The 18,508-nt window shown below is 50.6% G+C and overlaps 1 protein-coding gene across 2 annotated transcripts in view; it reads right to left on the minus strand.

Moving 5' to 3' along the window:
• The window catches only part of MYT1L (myelin transcription factor 1 like), a 272,855-nt gene that overhangs the window by 48,990 nt on the left and 205,357 nt on the right, over positions 1–18,508 (minus strand). For both annotated transcript variants that reach the window (XM_081157325.1, XM_081157324.1), the window contains exons 8-12: positions 17,114–18,091; positions 12,855–12,989; positions 8,881–8,971; positions 7,250–7,357; positions 3,730–3,941 (exon numbers count right to left, since the gene is read on the minus strand). In XM_081157325.1, the coding sequence (XP_081013451.1) occupies positions 3,730–3,941; positions 7,250–7,357; positions 8,881–8,971; positions 12,855–12,989; positions 17,114–18,091 (1,524 nt within the window). The remainder of the gene's footprint in view (positions 1–3,729; positions 3,942–7,249; positions 7,358–8,880; positions 8,972–12,854; positions 12,990–17,113; positions 18,092–18,508) is intronic.

The raw sequence follows: 18,508 nt of genomic DNA on the forward strand, positions 1-18,508 counted from the left end.
CGCTGGGAGGGGCCTGGGGCGGGCTGGAGCTCACAGGCTGCGGGAGCAGCAGCTTGGGTGGCCAGCCGTGTCTTTTTACTAACGCCTCCTCCCTTTTGTTTTGTTCCAAATGAAATAAGAGTCTCTACACGTCACCTCCTTCAGGTGATGAAGGCCTTCAGTCCTAATAATTATCAGTAAAACACTGACAAGACCCCAGTGTCAGCCCTCTATGGCCACATGGTGCTGACTCCAGGGGACGCCGCAGAGCTGGATGGTGGGGATGGCAGGTGCGCTCTGGCCCCTCCCCCACCAAGGGAGTCCCCACCTTGTCAGATGGGAGCACGTGAATCTCGACAAAATACACTGGATGTTTTTTTGGCAAACAAGACTGTTTTCAATCCAATTGTTTTTCAATCAATCAGCAAAGAAATTGTTCATGTCCTTCTCGGTGCGAGCACATCCCTGGGAAGGACGAGAGCTACAAGCGCTGTAACCGCAGGGCCACGCCTTCACGTGGCAGCATCGGCAGTGAGCCAGGTCCCACACCACACTGAGAAATACCTCTTCAGGTGGTCAGCCCGCTCTTGCAGGAAAGAGAAAGGCCATATGAAATTTGTACTGATTAAATACGTTACATAAAACAAAAACAAAGCAAACATCTTCCGGCTAGAACCTTACTGTTAACCAGCTCTGCTGGCAGAAGTCTCACTCTCCTGGGAATGCACACTTTCTCACGTGTGAATGTTTTCTTGTAGGAAATAGATAAGTCTGAATTTCCATAAAAACCAGACAAAAAGGGACACAGTTCAAATATGTGCCTTCTAAGGATCTGTCCCAACCAGGTGGACGTGGCAGCCTTCAGGCCTAATTGGATGAAGGCCTCTGCCACCCGAATCCATCGCCTGTCTCTCAGTCTGTATGTGGGCTCACGTCTGTGCTTTCTGCAGGTAAACCCAAGATGGAAGCACAGTCCTAAATGGACAGGCCCTGCATCTGGGAACCCTCTGCTCCTCACCATTCCCTCCACTGTCATCTCCTACACAAGGATTTCCGTGTCCATGTCCTCACCATCTGCACAGTCACCCCTGGCCCCTGGCCCTCCTCTCCCAAGTTTCAAGTGCAGCCCCACCAGCCCCCTGGGAGTCCCCACTGACCCACGGCTCCGACTTCCTGTAATGGCCACCTGGCTTCATGAACCATGCCTGATGCTTGCCACCTAGGTAAAGCTCACGCTAATTCCTCCAGGCGTAATGGATTCCTCACCTCACTGGCACAAGTGTGTCTTTCACTGCCTTGTATTTATTCACATTCTCTTGCCTGAAGCTTGTTGTCAAGAGGGAAAGAATAGACTGACAGATAGGTAAAGGTATGGACAGACAGGTAGGTAGATGGGTGGGTAGGTGGATGGATGGATGGATTTATGGATGGATGGATGGATGGATGGATGGATGGATGGACAGGCAGATGGGCAGAGACAGCAGCTGGTGTCTGTCTGTAGAGTGCAGGAGGTTGACTGAGGTAGAGGCTCTGTCACAGCAGGTGGGATCTAAGGGGTGACATGCAGACAGCGGGGGAAGGCCCTCCTGTTCTCTGCTGCCTGCGTCCCCATGGCACTGCTCCTGCTCCCAAGCACTGCGCCCCCACAGGCTCCTCTCAAGTCTTCTTTAGGAGCGATGACTGAATTCCTTGTGCCCCTGAAGCAAGTCTGGGGGACACTCTTGGAAGGGTGAGTGCAGACCAGAGTCATCCTGTGCTGTTTGCTGCCTGATGCCCAGGAATGGGAGTGGCTCCTCCCAGCTCATACCCACCAGGACTAGCCCAGCCCATCTCATCCTTAGCGGGCATTTTCCCTGATATGTTAAAAATCTGTCAGGTCAATCTAGTGGAAGAGAAGCGGGGTCACTGATTTTCTTCTCAGCAAATGTTTAGTGCGAGAAGAGTTTACTGAAGGCCTAATACTGAAGTTTTTGTCCTGTTTTCTTATGGTCAGCAGAACAGCATCGCTCTGCCAGAGCTTCTGACAACAGGTATTTTTCCTGGGCAGGTGAAAATTGATGCCAATAATTAACTGTGTGTGTCCACCTCTTTAGAGCTGTCCCCTGATCTTCCCAACAGCAGGGCAGAAATGGTCACCTGCTCTCGACTCAGGGAACTCACAAGGAGACTAAGGTGTCCAACATCACACAGTCCTAATGGGGAAGCTGGGAAGGGAGCACACAGGTCTGACTCTAACCCACTAAGGCCACTGTATGCACGAAGACATGCTCTGCAGACCACGACCTCACCCACAGCCCAGTCATGACGACAAGGGCAAGGAAACAGGCCACACAGAACAGCAGCAATAAGCAACCTATGAAAACGAGCTAGTCGAAGTGCCCACAGGATCCCCGCAAGACTAAGTGGTACCAACAGAACCCTTATTCCTGTGAGTTCTATTTTTGATCATTCATTTGCAATCAAATGAATGAAATTATAACAAAACCTGAAACTGTCAAATTATTACAAAATAAAACAAAAATAATTATTTTCTGTTATACTGTAAGCCACTTCCTGTTTCCCATTTGTATCTTTGCTCCCATATGTTAAGAACTGACACATGCAAGGAAAATCAATATTTGGTACATCAAGGAAATAGTAAATTCTATTCACCACACAAATTGTTATTAAGGCAAAGGATGAGTAACAGAACTTAGAAAAAGGTGAAGTTACTCATATGGAATTGTAAAAAGGTTTCAGAACTCACCAGGCACTCAGTTTAAATGTGTTTTGTGTGCTGTGATTTTAATTATCTTTTTCAGAGAGGTACTCGAGCATTTGTAAACACCTGTCTCCTTCCCTCTGCTAGAGGCACCAAGGTAAGACTTCTGAATCATCCAAGTTATGCAATCTACACCCCAATCAGTAACATTTGCCAACTAATTCCATATATTGTAGGGTTTAAAGTAGAATCGATAAATAAGTAAAATCAAAGAAACTCGGCCCTCCTTCTGTCATTCAAGCACTAACCACGATAAAATGAAACTAGTCACACCCCTGGTGGGGCTCAAGCACCCATGGGTGGAAAGGGACTGTCCTCTCCTGTAAAGCACGCAGAGTTCTGCTGGTTTCATTGGTTCTACTCTATTGGTGGGTGCGATGGGGGCTATGAGTGTAGCCAATGACAAAGCCATGTCACAGCAAGTGGCACTCCCAGCATCCACTCTCAGTGGGGGAATAGATCAGGGTCTGCACCAGCTGGAGGGTCTGGGGGACACCAGTGGAGGTCATCCACCCTCAGCTGCACGTGACTTTGAGAATGCGCCACACAGGGAACACCTGGGATTCTGGTGTGAAAAGTGTGGGGTGAAACCTGAGCATTAGACTTTTAAATCTCCCCCAGACAACTCTAGTGCACACCCAGGGCTGAGAACACGGGGTGGGGGGTGGGGGGATGCAGACCTCAACACAGCCAAGCACCTGGGGCCGCCGCTACTGGCTGTCCAGTTACCTATGTTGGGCCATCTATTAAAGGACCTTTATGAAGATGAGGGCAGGGTCTTAACGACAGCATGAAGCAGATGAGCTGCGGCTCCCTGCCCAAGTCCTCCAGGTCCCTGCCCCCCACCCCTGTGGACCTCAGGCACGTGCTGTTCTTTGGTACCCAGCAAGTGACCACATGCTCGACCGGCCGGTAGGGAATGGATATACACAACAACAACATCATAACGGCAAGCGTGACTCTCATGTATAAGAGTGTGCACCTCCTACCATCATATCCTTTGGGGGATATGTCCCTGGTTTGCACCTTGGGAGCTATGGCCCGCTTGCCGTAAGCATGGCTGTCGTAACTGTTGTATTCAAATGAAGTCTTGGAATACTTCTCCAGCTCTTTGGCCAGGTTGGAGCGTGGTGTGGTCGTGGGGACGTTGTTTCTGTAGCCGTAGTGAGGGATCTCGAGCTGCTTTACAAAGCACATTGGCCTGTAAGCAAACAAGAAACAATCGACAGCTGGCTTTCTCGTGGTGGGGGGAGGACAGGGCTCACGCTAAACCAGAGCCTCATTTCCCAGCTGCATCAGGGCTCACGACCTCGCACTGAAGCCACGTCTACTTCCCGAGAGGAGACCAGGGCCCAGGCGTTGCGCAGCACCTCAGCTAGCTGCCCGCCATCAGCTCTGACAAGGGGAACACCACACTGCACTATGCAACACCCCCCTTTCTTTCTCTTTTCAGGGTCCTGGTGGGCCTGGTGGGGAGACAGGTGTGAGGACAAGAATCTCAAGTCCATGCGCTTTCTTCTGTGTAGAGCAAGAATCACACTCAAACACAGAGAGCTAAGGAGGTATTTTTCCCTCGAAAACAACAGGAAATGAAAGGGACAGAGGCTGAGGTGAAACTAGATACAAGTTTACACATCTGGCACATAAAGCAGAAGACACAGTAACTATTCCAAAAGCTATCAACATGCGCTTCCAATACTTTTACCTAGGAGTCATTCATTTTTCTAGATTTTGGAATAAATTATTTAAATGGAGGAGGCTTCGATTACTATTCATTATTTAAGATTCTACTTTGTTTTGTGTTTGTGTGTGTTTTCAGCTAGTTATCTATCTCATAGGTGGAATTTTTAAGCTCTTTTTGGAAGTTAAGACTTACAGAAAAGTTGTGCCCTTCACTCAACTTCCCCTCCGGCTAATACCTTAATCTACCAAGTCACCCAGGCACTTACTTTGATTTCATGAACTTAGCTTATTTGCTTGTAAAATCAACAAAAGAAGGTAGTGATGAGCTAAATGTCCATTATTTGAGGCATTTACCAGGTAGTCGGGGGGGGGGGGGTTAGCTGCATAAATGACTAACCCCCAGCTCTGCCTCAAAGGTCACTTGGACTGCGACATTTTGTGTGTGTGATATTTTAAGAGCCCAAGTGCTGCTGGGATTCTGGGGAAGAGAGGCCCCTTCCAGCTATGAGATTCAGTTCCATTTTAATGGAGAGGTTGGAGCCGGCTTTACAGAATGGGTAAGATCATTAAGGGTGAGACCCAGGGTGGCTTACAAAGGCGTTCCAGGAAGAGAACCATGAAGTCGAAGGTGGGTCAGACTGGGAGTCTGTTCACACACCCCGTGAGCAAGGCCACAGGGGAGGGGCTGCGCTGGGGAAGGGGCAACCCTGTGCCCTCAGAAGGTCACTAAGGGCCCTGAGAGGAAGGGAGCATGGGGCAGAGGCTCGGCAAGGAGGCCATTCCTGGTGACAGTGGAGGCAGGATGGGCCCGGGCCTGGGCGCTGCAGAGGAGGTGAAAAATAGGACAGGACTGGACATCCTTACTCAGTTCTTAAATTCCTGCTGGGAAATTTACTTAGACTTAAAAAAGTCGTGATTAGTTAAGTGATTCTGGGTTTAAACTCTTTTTCCTTTCCTCCTGTCCCTGTCCTCACCCTGCTGAGTGTCCCCTGGGCGGAGACACCGCGGAGACGGGCACAGGGTGATGGGGGTGGAGACCAGGTTCCTGCCTCGCTCGTAGCTGGGGCTCCAGCACCTGCCACGTGTGGGGCAGGAGGGCAGCGGTCTTCAGAGGCCACCGCCCACGGCCTGGCTACACCAGCCCGTTGCTGTGCTAACACCCTACCTCCCTACACCCACGGGGCCCATAAGGAAAGCTGTTTGTAGATGCACAGTTGTTGACACCGGGCAGCTAAAAAGCCACAGAAAAGAGGTAAAAGCCGCTGTTTCAGGCTCGTGTTAGAATGAAGGCTTAGGTCTGAACAAGGGGACGTTGGCAATGACGGACAAGTCTTGTCCATCTCAAGCTGCCCCCAGAGCGTCATGCTGGAATGCAGGCTCGCGGCTGATGGGAGAGGCTGATCACCTGGTGGGCTTTCAGGAAGAGTGTGGGATGGGGTCTGGCCACAGTAGGCAAAGGATATTAACAGGAGCCCTCACCTCATTCTCTTTCTATCAATCCCCAAAACCTCCCCTGGCTAGCAGCCATCCCTTCTCAGATGTACACAGCCTGAGGGTTACTTTTTTGGGGTTCTCAGCTGCCAATAACAGTGAGCTGGGGGTGGGCCCTCAGGGAGGTCTCATCATTTATTTGCAGTCAGTCTTACTTTCTGTGAGGTGAGAGTGAAAGCATCCTGGGGAGGTTAGACTGTAATACCCCTGCCCCGAACAATCTAGAAAATGCACACCCAAGTTGCATTCTGAGGGGTCTCTCTGCATGCTGGGACCATAGACAGTTTTCCTTATTTTTGTCTATTTAAATATTTCTCACTTTCTGTAAAGATTTTTTTGCTTTTGAGGGACAGGGGGGGTTGAAGGACTATAGTAAAACCCTTTCAGTAAACTGTGAACTATACACAACAGAACCACAAAGCTGATCGTGTCCATGTGATCTGTCTGAGAACAAGTTAACAGAGCAAGACTGTGAGTGTGTGTGTTGAGGGGGCTCATTTCTCTCTTTAACAGCAAGAGTGGGGTCACCCTCACTGGCTCTGAGGCAGAGCCCAGCTCTGGCAATGCTGACCCCTTCCCACGGTGGAACACACATCCCTGTTAAGACCCCCACTGTGATACTGGCCTCAGGTGTGCTGGGAGCTAAGAAGGCCGAACGTATAGTGATCAGCAGGGTGCCCCGTGCAGAAATGCAAGCTGACATGAGGTTAGGAGAGTGTGGTCTCTTCCTCCCCTCTTCAGTTTTCTAAACTTAAACAGCTGGGTTGAATCTGATGGTGTCTGAGGTCCTTCCCAGTTTATCGCCAGGGATGAAGTTTTGGGGCAGGTCAGTCATGTCCCCTCTCTGTACTGGGTTTCTGAGGACAGGAGAGGAGAGGGCAGCCCAGAGGCTCCCACCAAAAAGCTTCCACGTCTGTGCAAAGTGGAGGTCCTGTCACTCTGATGCTGTCAGGAACACTGACACGCCCTGCAGGCTGGTGCCGAGGCCTCTCAGCGACTTGAGATAGACCTACTGCGGGAGTCTGTCTCACTGCTTGGTAAAGCTCCGCCACCCAGCAGTCACAACACAAGCTATCGGAGAGAAAACCAGGCACAATCCCGTCCTCTTTGCTCATGGAAAAACTTACAATCAGTCACGGAGACCAGGGAGGTGAAGTCCCTTCCTGCCCTCACTGGCCCCGCATGGGGCAGGGGACCCTGGGTCTCGCTCCTGGCACAGTGTGCTTTAGCTTCACTCCCACCACTGAGCGTGACCGTTGCTCCTGCAGTTCTGAGCCTGGCCTGTGGGGCTGCCTGCGGACAAGCTCACGAAAGGGCACGCTCTGAGCTGGGTACCTTAGCACGCGGTCTGAGGCCTGGCTGGACTTGGACACATCACAGCTCTGGTGCTTTTCTTGGGCCTTTGCCAGCTTCTCCGCTGCAGCAATAGGGCATCCAGAGAGGCTGCAATCACAGAAAGGGGTCAATTGTCTCCCCAGATGGTTCCTGGTCCCCCTCCCCCTCCCCCATCAACACACCACCACCCAAGCAGGAGTAGGGTGACTTCCCAAACCAGCCAGGCTTTCCTGATGGCAGGAGTAGGAGAGTGGCATGCTCCCGTGCCCCAGCAGACAGTGCTGCTGGCCGTGCCCCGTGTAAGTGCACGTGATCCTTGCCAGTGACAGCCAGCCAATCCCGCGACACTCAAGAGAGTGGGAGCCAGTACAATTTTAGACACAGGCTCCACTCTGGGATGCTCAATTCTGGGGGAGAGCCTAACCGCCAGGCAGGCTAAGAAGTCCAAGCAGGGCAGTTCTCTGATTGGCACCAGAGATGGAGGTCTGGGCCGACCCCGCAAGCACTACTGACCACAGCTTGTGGCTGATCCTCCCTTGAAGAGAGACAGAAGGCGGGGGTGGGGTGGGGGAAAGCAGGACAATTGCAGGACCTGCTGGAAGCTGTCTGGAGCTGGATACTAAGGGACAAGACCCAGATTTGCTCTTTGTGTGTGAGTCTGTCCTTCGTGAGACCACGGTGTCAGTGTGACTACACACATGTCCACCAAGCGAAGGCACACGTGTTCTCACTCCATGGACGTGTGGGCTCTGCACAGGTCTGACGAAGGACCTGGTGCTGTACACGCGGGCCCTGACCACCTATCGCTGCCTCCTCCTGCAGCATAAGCCCAAGGAACTCTCAGAAGGGCTGGAGGTGGTGGGGTTGCAATTTGATTCATTACAAATTTAACACCATCGACCAAATTTGCCAGTCGGGAGAGCAAACATTAAAGGGAAACTCATAGCAGTTTCCTCCCTTTAGATGAAATTTTACATGAGCGAGTGGTGGCACTGAAATGGGCTGTAAGATTCATTGTAACAGAACCATTTCTGACTACTGCAAAAAAGCATCTGATTGAACCAAATGCAACTCAGTAAAGGTGAGAATAAGGGGGGAAGAGAACTGGAATTTGTCCAGAGCAAAGGTGTGACTCTGAGCAGGTAAGGACAGCAGTGGGCCAGAAACAGTCTACCCACTGGGCACAGGTTCCCCCACATGTACCCGACACCCTCCCGTACTGCTGATGGCCACACTGATGACAGGGTTTAGGCAGGGATGGGCAGCCAGTCCTGTCAAACTGTGCAGTCTCCCTGTATCTAAGTCCCGCTCTGTCTGTGAGTGGGGCAGTCCCTCTGACCTCTGGGGGATAGGGAGCCTTTACTGTGACTGCAGACGGTCACGGTTCCATCTTAGATGTTATACCAAGGATGGCGCCTCCTGGGGGGGTGGAGGAGAGGAGACTGTTACCCCATCACGACAAGGTAGGTGAGACAATTTAAAAATCCCACCTATGAAAAAGGGATCTGAGCCTCTGACTCCTGTGTGCTAAAGGACCACAGGCTCCGTGCCTGAGGAGGGCATGTCTCGGGGGGAGAAGATGGGCCCTCCCAGGGCCTCCCCTGCAGGCCAGGTGCAGGTGTGGTGCTTACCTTCTGTGAGAGTTCCTGTTGCTATTTACATGCCCTCGCCCTGTGCAGCCCGGAGTAGGACACTTGAGGACATTCTCATGCATGGCAAGAACTTGATGAAGAGAGGCAGAGAAAACACGCGGCATTAAAACACAGAAACGTCCACACAGGCGTATGCAGTCACTTTAACATGGTGGGCTCGTGTACGGCAGACAGGCCTACAGACATTCGTGATGGGCATGGCCAGGAAAACACACGCAAGGAGAGAAGGCAGGCTGTCTCCACCTCATCTGATTGGCATGCAAAGCAGGGTGCGCTGTATGGGGCTGGAGGTCAGAGCTGAGGACCGAATTGTTCCGCGGGTAGGGACACAAGGCCACCCATCTGTCTCCACACACGGGCACTGAGTATCTATTCGCCATGTAGCAGCAGGCAGACTGGACAGTTTCTACACAGGCCCCTACCTCAGAATCACACAGTGCTAGGAGGGCATGGTGGTCATGGTGGTAGAGAACCCAAATTTTATTTTAATAAACTGAATTAAATAATGGCTTTCTCTCTAGGAATTAAGTCCTTTATCATCCGAGTGAGTGAGCTGGGATAGGCAGTGCTGTGCCACTGGAGCCTGTGAGGCCGGCGAGTGGGACACACAGCCCTGGTCACAGTGGTGCATGGAGCGACCAGTCTGGACAGGCCACTGCTCAAGGCTGCTGGGAAGGCAGATGGACATGAGAAGTGGGGTAGACAGTCAAGAGAAGTAACCCAGGTCACTGGCCCAGCACTACTGGCAACACCCTCCCAGAGAACAAGGTGGCAGGAGCCTGAGGCAGCATTCCCTGAGAAGCAGCTTTACCTAATGCAGCTGGACATGGGAGGCCCCTGAAAACAGAGTCAGCCTACACGAGTCCCATGACTGCACCTCCTACAGCTTTCCTCCATCCAGAACAGTCTCCCCTCTCTGAGATGTGCACACGCGTGTGCTGCTCCACACAACGTGCTTGGTATGTGAGGCCACAGCTCCACTCCTTGCTCCTGCTCCGCTCCTCACACTGGGTTTCCCCTCGGCAGTTCTCATCGTTGTTGGGGGCTCCACCCAGGGCCTTCATCTCGCTCTTACTCTCTCCTGCCTTACCACCCTGTAGAACTTCACACAGACCCTTCCCATGACACTGCGTCTCTCGAATGCACACACTTTTTCCTTTGATGCTAAACCTTCCCAACATAAGGTCCTCCCAGGAGACAGCAAACACCTCTCAAGTGTGTCCGTGAACAGATCTCAGACTGACTGCACCTCTGTCGCCTGCTGAGTGGACACATGAACCCTAACTTGGGATGGGCCTGTATGTCTCTGCCTCCTCGGCCACATACACTCACCCCAGTCTCCAACCCAGGGTGCACGTATTTCTCTTAGACTTCTCTGGCCTTTCGCAGGTGTCTCCTTTATTGCGTTTCAGAAATGCTGCCCTCTCCCAGTCTCCCGTTTCCCCGACTTCTCTACACTGGCCTCTCTTCCTTGGCTTCACCTCCCTACCCTTCTATGTCCTAAGCTCCCACTTGTGGATCCTGTGCCCTCTCGTTTGACGCCTCCTGTCTGGGCAACTTCACCCCTCAAAGGACAGACCCGAGAGCACCTGCCACCTGACCTCCTCCAGATCTCCAGACCTTCCTCCCGACAGCCTGCGGGGAACATCAGATAGTACCTCCAGTTTCAGGGAACAAATCCCAGTCATGACCTCTGTTTCTCAACTCCCTGCACTACCGTTGCGGTTACGCCTGACCACGTCTCAAGGCACCGGTCCTTGCCTTCATCTCAGTCTGTGTCCCTCTCCCACATCCGGTCTCCCAGCCCTGCCAGCCTGTCTCGGGGATGCTCCTGAGCCCGCCCAGCCCCCCTACCCCTGCTGCCTGCCTCTTAAGTGGACAATCCAGGGGCTCTTGGGAAACACAGTGGCTCTCTCTCTCACAGGACAGGCTGAAGCAGGATGTCAGTGCCCTGGAAGTTCCCTGGGGAAGTCATCACCCTGATGTCTCGGGGTGTGTCTACAGCACGCTGCCGAGCCTCTGTCCTGTAGAGGTCACATCTGTCCTGTGCACGCGCCCTGTCTCAGCCAGGTGGGGGTTTTCAGAGGACAGAGCAGGGTCTCGTTCAGAGGGCGGCCTGTTTCTAACAGTGTGCTGCACACTGGCTGTGCACTACTCTGTGGAATTCACTTGGGTGCAACCTTTTTACATTTTTATATTATGAGGAACTATATAAGTTAGTACTTGGAAGGCATGTGTAGGGCCAGTGTCAGAGCTGAGCTCCCACCTCATCCGGGCCAAGGTGAGACCAGGTGCGGTCTGTGTGAGCTCTCTCAATATGCGACCTGTCAGAACACAGTCCCTATTTCTGCTCCACTTAAGACTTTTCCTGTGAAAATACGGAAGCAGGTGAATTTTTCAGCCAGGAGAAGAAATGGATCTTCTATTTTGAAGGGGAAAATGTATGCCTTCAAGAAAAATGGCACAAAGGAGCTATTTCTCTTAAGACATTAGCCCTTGGTCCTAGTGCCTCATTTTGCAGGTGAGGAAAACCAAGTACAGAAGCGTGTGCCTGCCAAGGTCACACAGCTGGTTAGGAGGAGGCCAGATCAGACCCAGGTCCGGGGAGACAGGCGGGCTTGGAATGCAGGTGGATATGGACCCAGATCTTGCTCAGGTATCTACCCAGGAAAGTTTGCAGCTGCTCACATTGATTTGAAAAGGACCGGGTGTCTTCAACTTGCCAGGCCCTGTGCTAACGCTGGAAAGAAGGGGATGGAGTCTGCGCGTTTTCCTCATCTGAAAACTGGGGCCGCGCTACCTGCAGGCTGCACGCTTGGAGGGGACTTGATGAGTGTGGGATGCGTGCGAGTGGGGCGCCCGGCTCGGGAGTGTAAGCTGCTGGGCCACACATGCCGTCTCCCTGCTCATGTAACACACGGGGTGGAGTGATCATTCCCATAGCTGCACTCTCGTCGGCTCACGGGGCACGTGCAGGAAACAGGCTCTGTTATTGTCAGCAGCCATCTGAACACCTGAACCACTACAGCTTCTAAAGTATTTCACCTGAAAACGCTTTGCTAAGCCTGTGTTCTCAGCCTCACTACTAGAAACTTCTCCAGTTCTGATGGACTTGCCTTTCAAGTATCCCAAAGTCAGCCATGCTAATGGCACAATCCTCAGAAGTCCCTGTAGACAGTCAACTGGTCACCTCGTCATATCTCCAGGCCAGCGATTCCATTTTCCTTGCTAGAAACTGTGTCTCAGACACAGAGGGAATCCTGAGACTCACAGACATTTCTGAAAATGTGCCATTTCTCTGCGCAACCAGCTCTAACTGTTCTAAAGTGGCTGACGTGCCCCCGTGCTATGAGGAAGGGAAGGAGGAGTACACTGGTTCACTTCTAAAGGAAATTCAGTTGTTTTAAAAAATTTATGGCATATTTTCAGAACCTGATTAAAACAAATGTGTGGGATCAAAACCCACCCGCCATAGCCTCTTAGTTAAGATTTTATTGTGTGGAAATGTTGGGACCACTATGACGTGAAATGTAAAATGCAATAAAACACAAATATAAATATTGGTGCACATATATGCACAGGCCCAGATAAAGGGGTTTTCTTGAGGTTCACAGCAGCTTCATGCTGGAAGGGATGTTGGACTATCTGCATTCAGTTCTACAGCTGGGGAGACCTGCCTGACATCACAGAGCAAGTCAGAAATGAATGACGGCCTGGAGTCCGGGCCTGCCTGGAGGCAGAGGAACGCCTGGTGCTGTGCCCCCTCCTAGGGCCAGTCACAGGAAGGACACAGAGGAAACACTGCCCACTGGAGGGGGAGCCCTAGAGCCCGTTGGCCCCCACCGCGCACTCGTGCTGGGGGCTGCCTGTCAGGACAGATGGAAATGAGAAGGGCAAGAGCGATGACAGAAACGGCCGTCGGTGTGTGTGGGGAGTGGTGAGACACGACTTACTTTCTGGAGGGACCCTATCTTTGTGCGGGCATCCGGACAGGCTGCGATGATGCGGGTACAGCCCAGTTACGTGGCCAGTTCCATCGCACCCTGGGGTTGGACACTTGCTTTCTTTCTTTTCTGCTCTCGAGGGATCTAAAAGCGACAACAGGTGTCAAGAGAATGAATTCTTTACCCACTGAAGACAAATGTGATTATTTCACACTCTGAAGAGACCTTGATAAATAAAGAAATAAAGCAGGTGTCATGGAGACAGGCCGTGAGATCAGGCTTTTGCATAGGTCCTTGGTTTTGGGTGATTATTGACCTTAAACAGTGTAATCATGAATCATAAAATATTTTACTTTCTATGCTAAAGAGAACAAAAGACTGTCCCTACCTGAACTCTTGATTAACTGTTTTCCCGTGTGTTACATGATAAGCTCAAAGAAATCGTGACTCGTGCTGAGACAGTGGCCTTCTCAGAGAACAAAACCACACCGTGGTCCTTGCACAACTGCTCTGTGAAATCCAACTGTGGTTCCATGCCACTCAGACACCCTTTAGAGGATTTCTTTCTTATCAAATGCTCTGATCGTAGACACTATAAGGCATAAATTTGCTGGTGTTGAAATGTGTTCTCTGCAACACTGGTTGGTAACACGTCAATTTAGAGATTTTCTGAAAATGAGCTGAACTCTCAGAAGGCACTGCAAGCAAATGACCCGAGTGGCGGATCCCGCCTGACAGGGGACGAGCAATCAGGACTGTTCCAGAGCTGCTGCTGCAGCTGTGGGTGTGGTTCCTTCTTGCGCACTGGGGACCGAGGAAGCCCTGTGAGGCTGTGCAGGCAGGTCAGCAGCTCTGCAGCTCCGCGGGGGAGGAGCCAGAGGCGGAAATGCAATGATACTGCTCAGATGTTACTTTTGTGCCCAGAACTGAACCCAGTGCAAAAACAAACGTGCAGAAAATAACTCCAGAGAATTTCTAAGATAAAGCTCAGACCAAACAGTACCGTGAGTGTGCAAAACACTGTTTTTGAGCCAGTTTTTGAAAACCAGTTGCGCAGAATATCAAGACAGTGACTGCTATGACTTGGTCCAGGGAATGCTGGGGTAAAATTTCTTTAGGGGTTGAGTGCTTTTATATTAATATTTCATTAATCAAGCCAATCATGACTGTTAAAAACATACGTTTTACTTTTGGTTAAGAATTCATTTTATATAAAGAAAAAGACTGGTTTAAAATTTTTAAAAGTCTTATGGACATTTTAAGTCATTCATGCAAACAGAAGTAGACAAAGGACTCGCAGGAATATCTAAATGCTTCTGTGTTTCCATAGAGGAGCCCCTTTACTTTTCAGCTAGCATGCTATTCTATATAACGTGTCTTTCCCAGGTTCTGCAATCTTAAACTAGTGCTGATGTTGGGGAAATGTCCTAGATACAACTATCTGCCGCGTCCGGCCACTCCTGTAGATGGTAATCCCTGGAAACAAATCTAAAAGTATGTTGGCGTGACTTCAATGTTTAGGCATCTTACTGGAGCGTCTCCTACATGCAAACCCGAAGCCCAGCATTTCACTGTCTTGTGAGTCATTTCACAATAACAACATTGGTATAATTTTATTAATGTAAATATAACAGTTTCCTAGGAAAATATTAAGATCATAAACTAGATATAAATGACTTTTAAAGGATAAAATGGAAGTTGTAACTATTATTAATCATTAAGTGTCTCTTTTTCATCAAGACACTTAAAATTTCCTAACAGATTATTCACAGATTTCACAAATGCTCTGAAGCCAAGATCAGATACACATGGGCACAGCGTGGCTCAGGCTGCCTCAGGTGCTGGAAGACAACAGGGTATAGTCTCCTCTCGATGCGTGAGCCGGGCTGGGGGCACTGCGGCTCCCCTCCCATCACCTTCACTGCTTTCTTATTTCTTGCCATCCCGATTCGTCTTGAAGGCAAACATTGGAGCAAACACAAGACAGCCAAGCAAGTGAACAGACCAACATCAACTGCAAACCAACAACACCTAGAAAAGACTTGTGTGCTGGGCAGCTTGCTCCTGTGCCCCTGTGCAGTGGATGCTTAAGAAAACAACCGAGGAGTCTCAGGATGAACTGGAAAGGTTGCTCATTTATCACTGAAACCACTTTGAGCAGACTGAGTGTAAATGAGAACTGGAACGAGTGTTCCCTGTACCTCTAATAAAATAAAGAGGAGCAAAAGAGAGAGACTGCTGCTGTGCCCTGTGGCTGTAGGCACTGTCTGGCCAAGCTGCTAAGACCTCACATTTTTTATAAAAGGACCTGAATCCCTTCACCCACTCTGGTGTCCTTGCTCGGCTACATCCATTGGGTTCTAACCTTACAGGCATCTTCAAAAGAAACTGGGGACCATGTGGGACATACTGACAAGACAGAAGGAAGCTGCTACTGGAGGAAGATCTGAGGACTGGGCAGGGGCAGGAAGCAATGCTCTCCGGCTCATTCCAACCCTCCCCCATCCCAGGGAAAAGCATGTCTCAGTTTTCACCATTCACGCCCACCCCTTTTATTTAGGAGAAGCAAGGGATCTGAATTCCATTTCTTACAAAAAACTAAGACAAAACAAAATAAAACAAAATGAGTCAAAATCTACAGAAAGCTCTGAGCTTAAAGGAACCACAGACACCAGAGAAACGGTGCCCAAAGCACACATTCCCTGGAACCCCACTGGGTGCTGTGCTGGGGCCTACCACAGCACCACTCTGCAGACCCCAGAGCAGAACCTACACCTGTGTGTCCCACTGAACAAGCCCATGACGAAGGACACTATTTCTTCCTAACAGTGCTGAGATACGAGTCTCAAATATCCAACTGTTTTTAACAGACTCCACTATAGTTACAACGTACATACGACATGTTGTAGTCTTCTCAGCACCCACAGCAAGCCGGATGCTCCGCTGAGCTACACTCTGTGGCCTAAGCACAACCCCTTCCTCATGTCCACACCTCATGAGACTGCCTCCACCTGCGCCACTGAGTGGACATCCAGCCAGACCAAGAGCCCAAGGGGCCTCTGGCTCAGGCTCGTGTCCAAGGGAACTTGGCTGCAGTGCTGCCCGACGTGCCCTGGGGTCACATGCACACATTGAGAGGAGAATACACACCTATGCCACAGCAGAAAAGGCAGTTTCTGATCATTTGAAGTTCATTTAGCAACTGATTTTCAAACCAAATTCCTGAACCTCATGATCAGATGCAGAGAGAGGAACTCAGTATTTATAAGGAAGAGAACAACATACAGAACAGAGGGTCTTTTCTGTACTCACACGGAAGGACTTAAGGAATCACCAGTTTTATTCTTGAAATTGCTTCTTACTTAGTTCTGAGTGTGTGACTGAAATACCCACACTGCCACAGTTCTACGTGAGGGTGAATTATAACCTGCGTGCTGCTGAACGTGGCTGTTACTGGGAACAAGAAGTCAATCGCTCAGGTCAGAACACACGTATTAGGCACGGTGACTAACACACGTGTGGTTAAATATAGAGATGTGTGCAAACATGTGCTCACATATCTCATAAAAAAAAAGTCCACTGAACGTCGATACTGGCGGTTCTGGGTGTTTTATAGTAAGGGAAGCCCCACACTGTTTCCACAAAGGAATGGGGTTGGTGAGGGGATGAGTCTTCTGAGGAAATTACTGTTGATCTCAGCCTGGGACAGGCTCCGTGCTAGCAAATGGCGCCAAACCCCGAGTACCTAAGATAATGAATGTGCAGTCCCTGCCTCTGTCTTACACTATCAGTCATACTGTTACTGTTCAATTTCTATCAGGGATGTTCTCTATGGGGGAGGTTTTATCAATAACTGTCATTCAATGATAACTTTATAGATCATGACGTCACTACCCAGCCCGATTGAGAAGACATGGGCTTCATCCCTGACTGCTGACTGCTGCACAGACCCTTGCCACTGAGACTGGGGCTTGTCGATGAGGTCACGGGCCCACCTAGCAGCCTCTACCACATGGTGAGTCTGTGCACTTCCCGCTGACATGTCCCAGTCACCTGTCTGTGACAGGACGTGAGCTGCTCTGTTTCTCTCAGACACTCATTCTGTTTGCCCTTCAGAACCACAGTCACCATGTGACTCTGGAGCCAGCCTGAGAAATCACATCAGAGGCACGGTTCACGGTGCTGCACACTCGACGGGGACCATGACCAACACCTTTTACTCAGGCTCCCGTTTCCGTGAGGCAACTTACATTAGGTAGAAAGATTACCTTTACCATAGTATGGCTTTTTGGCATGGCTGTCGCTGGATTTGGGCTTTCTCTCCTCCCCAGGTAGCTGTCTTGGTGACTGCTCCTCATATGACCTCATGCTGTCCCGTCTGCCGGCCTCCATGGCCATCTTCTCCCGCATGGCCTTGGCTCTTTCTGTTTCCAAAGCAATGGCTTTCTCCAGGAGGGTCAAGTTTCCCTTGGTCATGTCAAACACTTCCTCGGACCTGTCCGAGTTGACAGAGGCAGTGTCGTCGTCTCTTTCGTGATAGCTGTCCTCCTTTGCGCAGCTGGAGAAAGTTCTCGACCTGGGACTCAGCTGTTCCTCGAGCCTCATCAGGTTCATCATGTCGGAGTAGTTCCTGTCGGGCGTTCTTCCTGAGAAGTCGTCCTCTGGCCGGCCGTGCTGGCGGACGCTCATGCTCTGCTGCGGGTTCCTGTCCTGTGGGCTCGTTTCACTCAGCTTCCGGGCCAGGTCGAAGCACTGGTTCCTCAAGCACTCCAAGCTGCTCAGACACACCTCCTCGTCGCTCTCTTCCACCCGCTTCTCCACGAGCCCGCTGTTCACGGGCTTCCCCAGCAGCACGTAGTTCATGTTTCTGTTGTCTTGTTGTGACACGGGGTCTGCGTAGCTTCTGTCATTCATGGTTTCTGCGAGCACCGCCCCGTGCCCTTGTGCTAGTAATTTGAGGGAGTCCACTGTCTCCCTGACGACGTCGCTGTCTAGGTCCAGGCTCAGCTCGCCCTTCCGGCCCAGGTTTTCATGCCTGTCGCTGTCATCTTCCAGGCTGTTAGAGGTGTTGCTGTTCATCTCGGACTCTGTCCGGGCCCGGTATGCAGCATCCTCAGCGATCTTGCCAAGGTTCAAGAGGGACTTGGCCACCAGCTCATCGTAGTTGTCGTATTCGTCGTTGTTATTGCCATCCTTTTCTGTGTCCTGCGTTACCCGACTACTGTGACAATTCATTTGATGGTCTTCTGCAAAGAAAATAAAAAAGAGGACAAGAAAGGAAAGAAGAGAAAAAGTGGCTAGACCCTGACGTTTCGGTGCAACAGCTCAGACAGCAGGCCTCCTGCAGTCAAGCCCGTGTGTCCCAGGCCTGACGTCCCCCCGCCACGTCGACACGCAGGACAGACTGTGCCGGGCACAGGAGGCCGTTCACAACACGTGCTGTTCACTATTAACTTCCTTCACTAATCTTAAAACAAACCAGTATATACAGTACCTGTAATTTAAAAATATTAATTTTTTATTACTTCCAAATTTTGAGAATTACTTACTTTTTTCATTGGCTCTATTTATTTGCAGCCCAACCAAATGCGTATCAGTTATAGTCATTACTAGACTTTGAAGAGCTTGTGAACTTTTTCGTTTCAACTCCTAAGCAGATGTTC

Source organism: Miniopterus schreibersii (assembly GCF_964146895.1).
Source record: "Miniopterus schreibersii genome assembly, chromosome: 13".
NCBI lineage: Eukaryota > Metazoa > Chordata > Mammalia > Chiroptera > Miniopteridae > Miniopterus > Miniopterus schreibersii.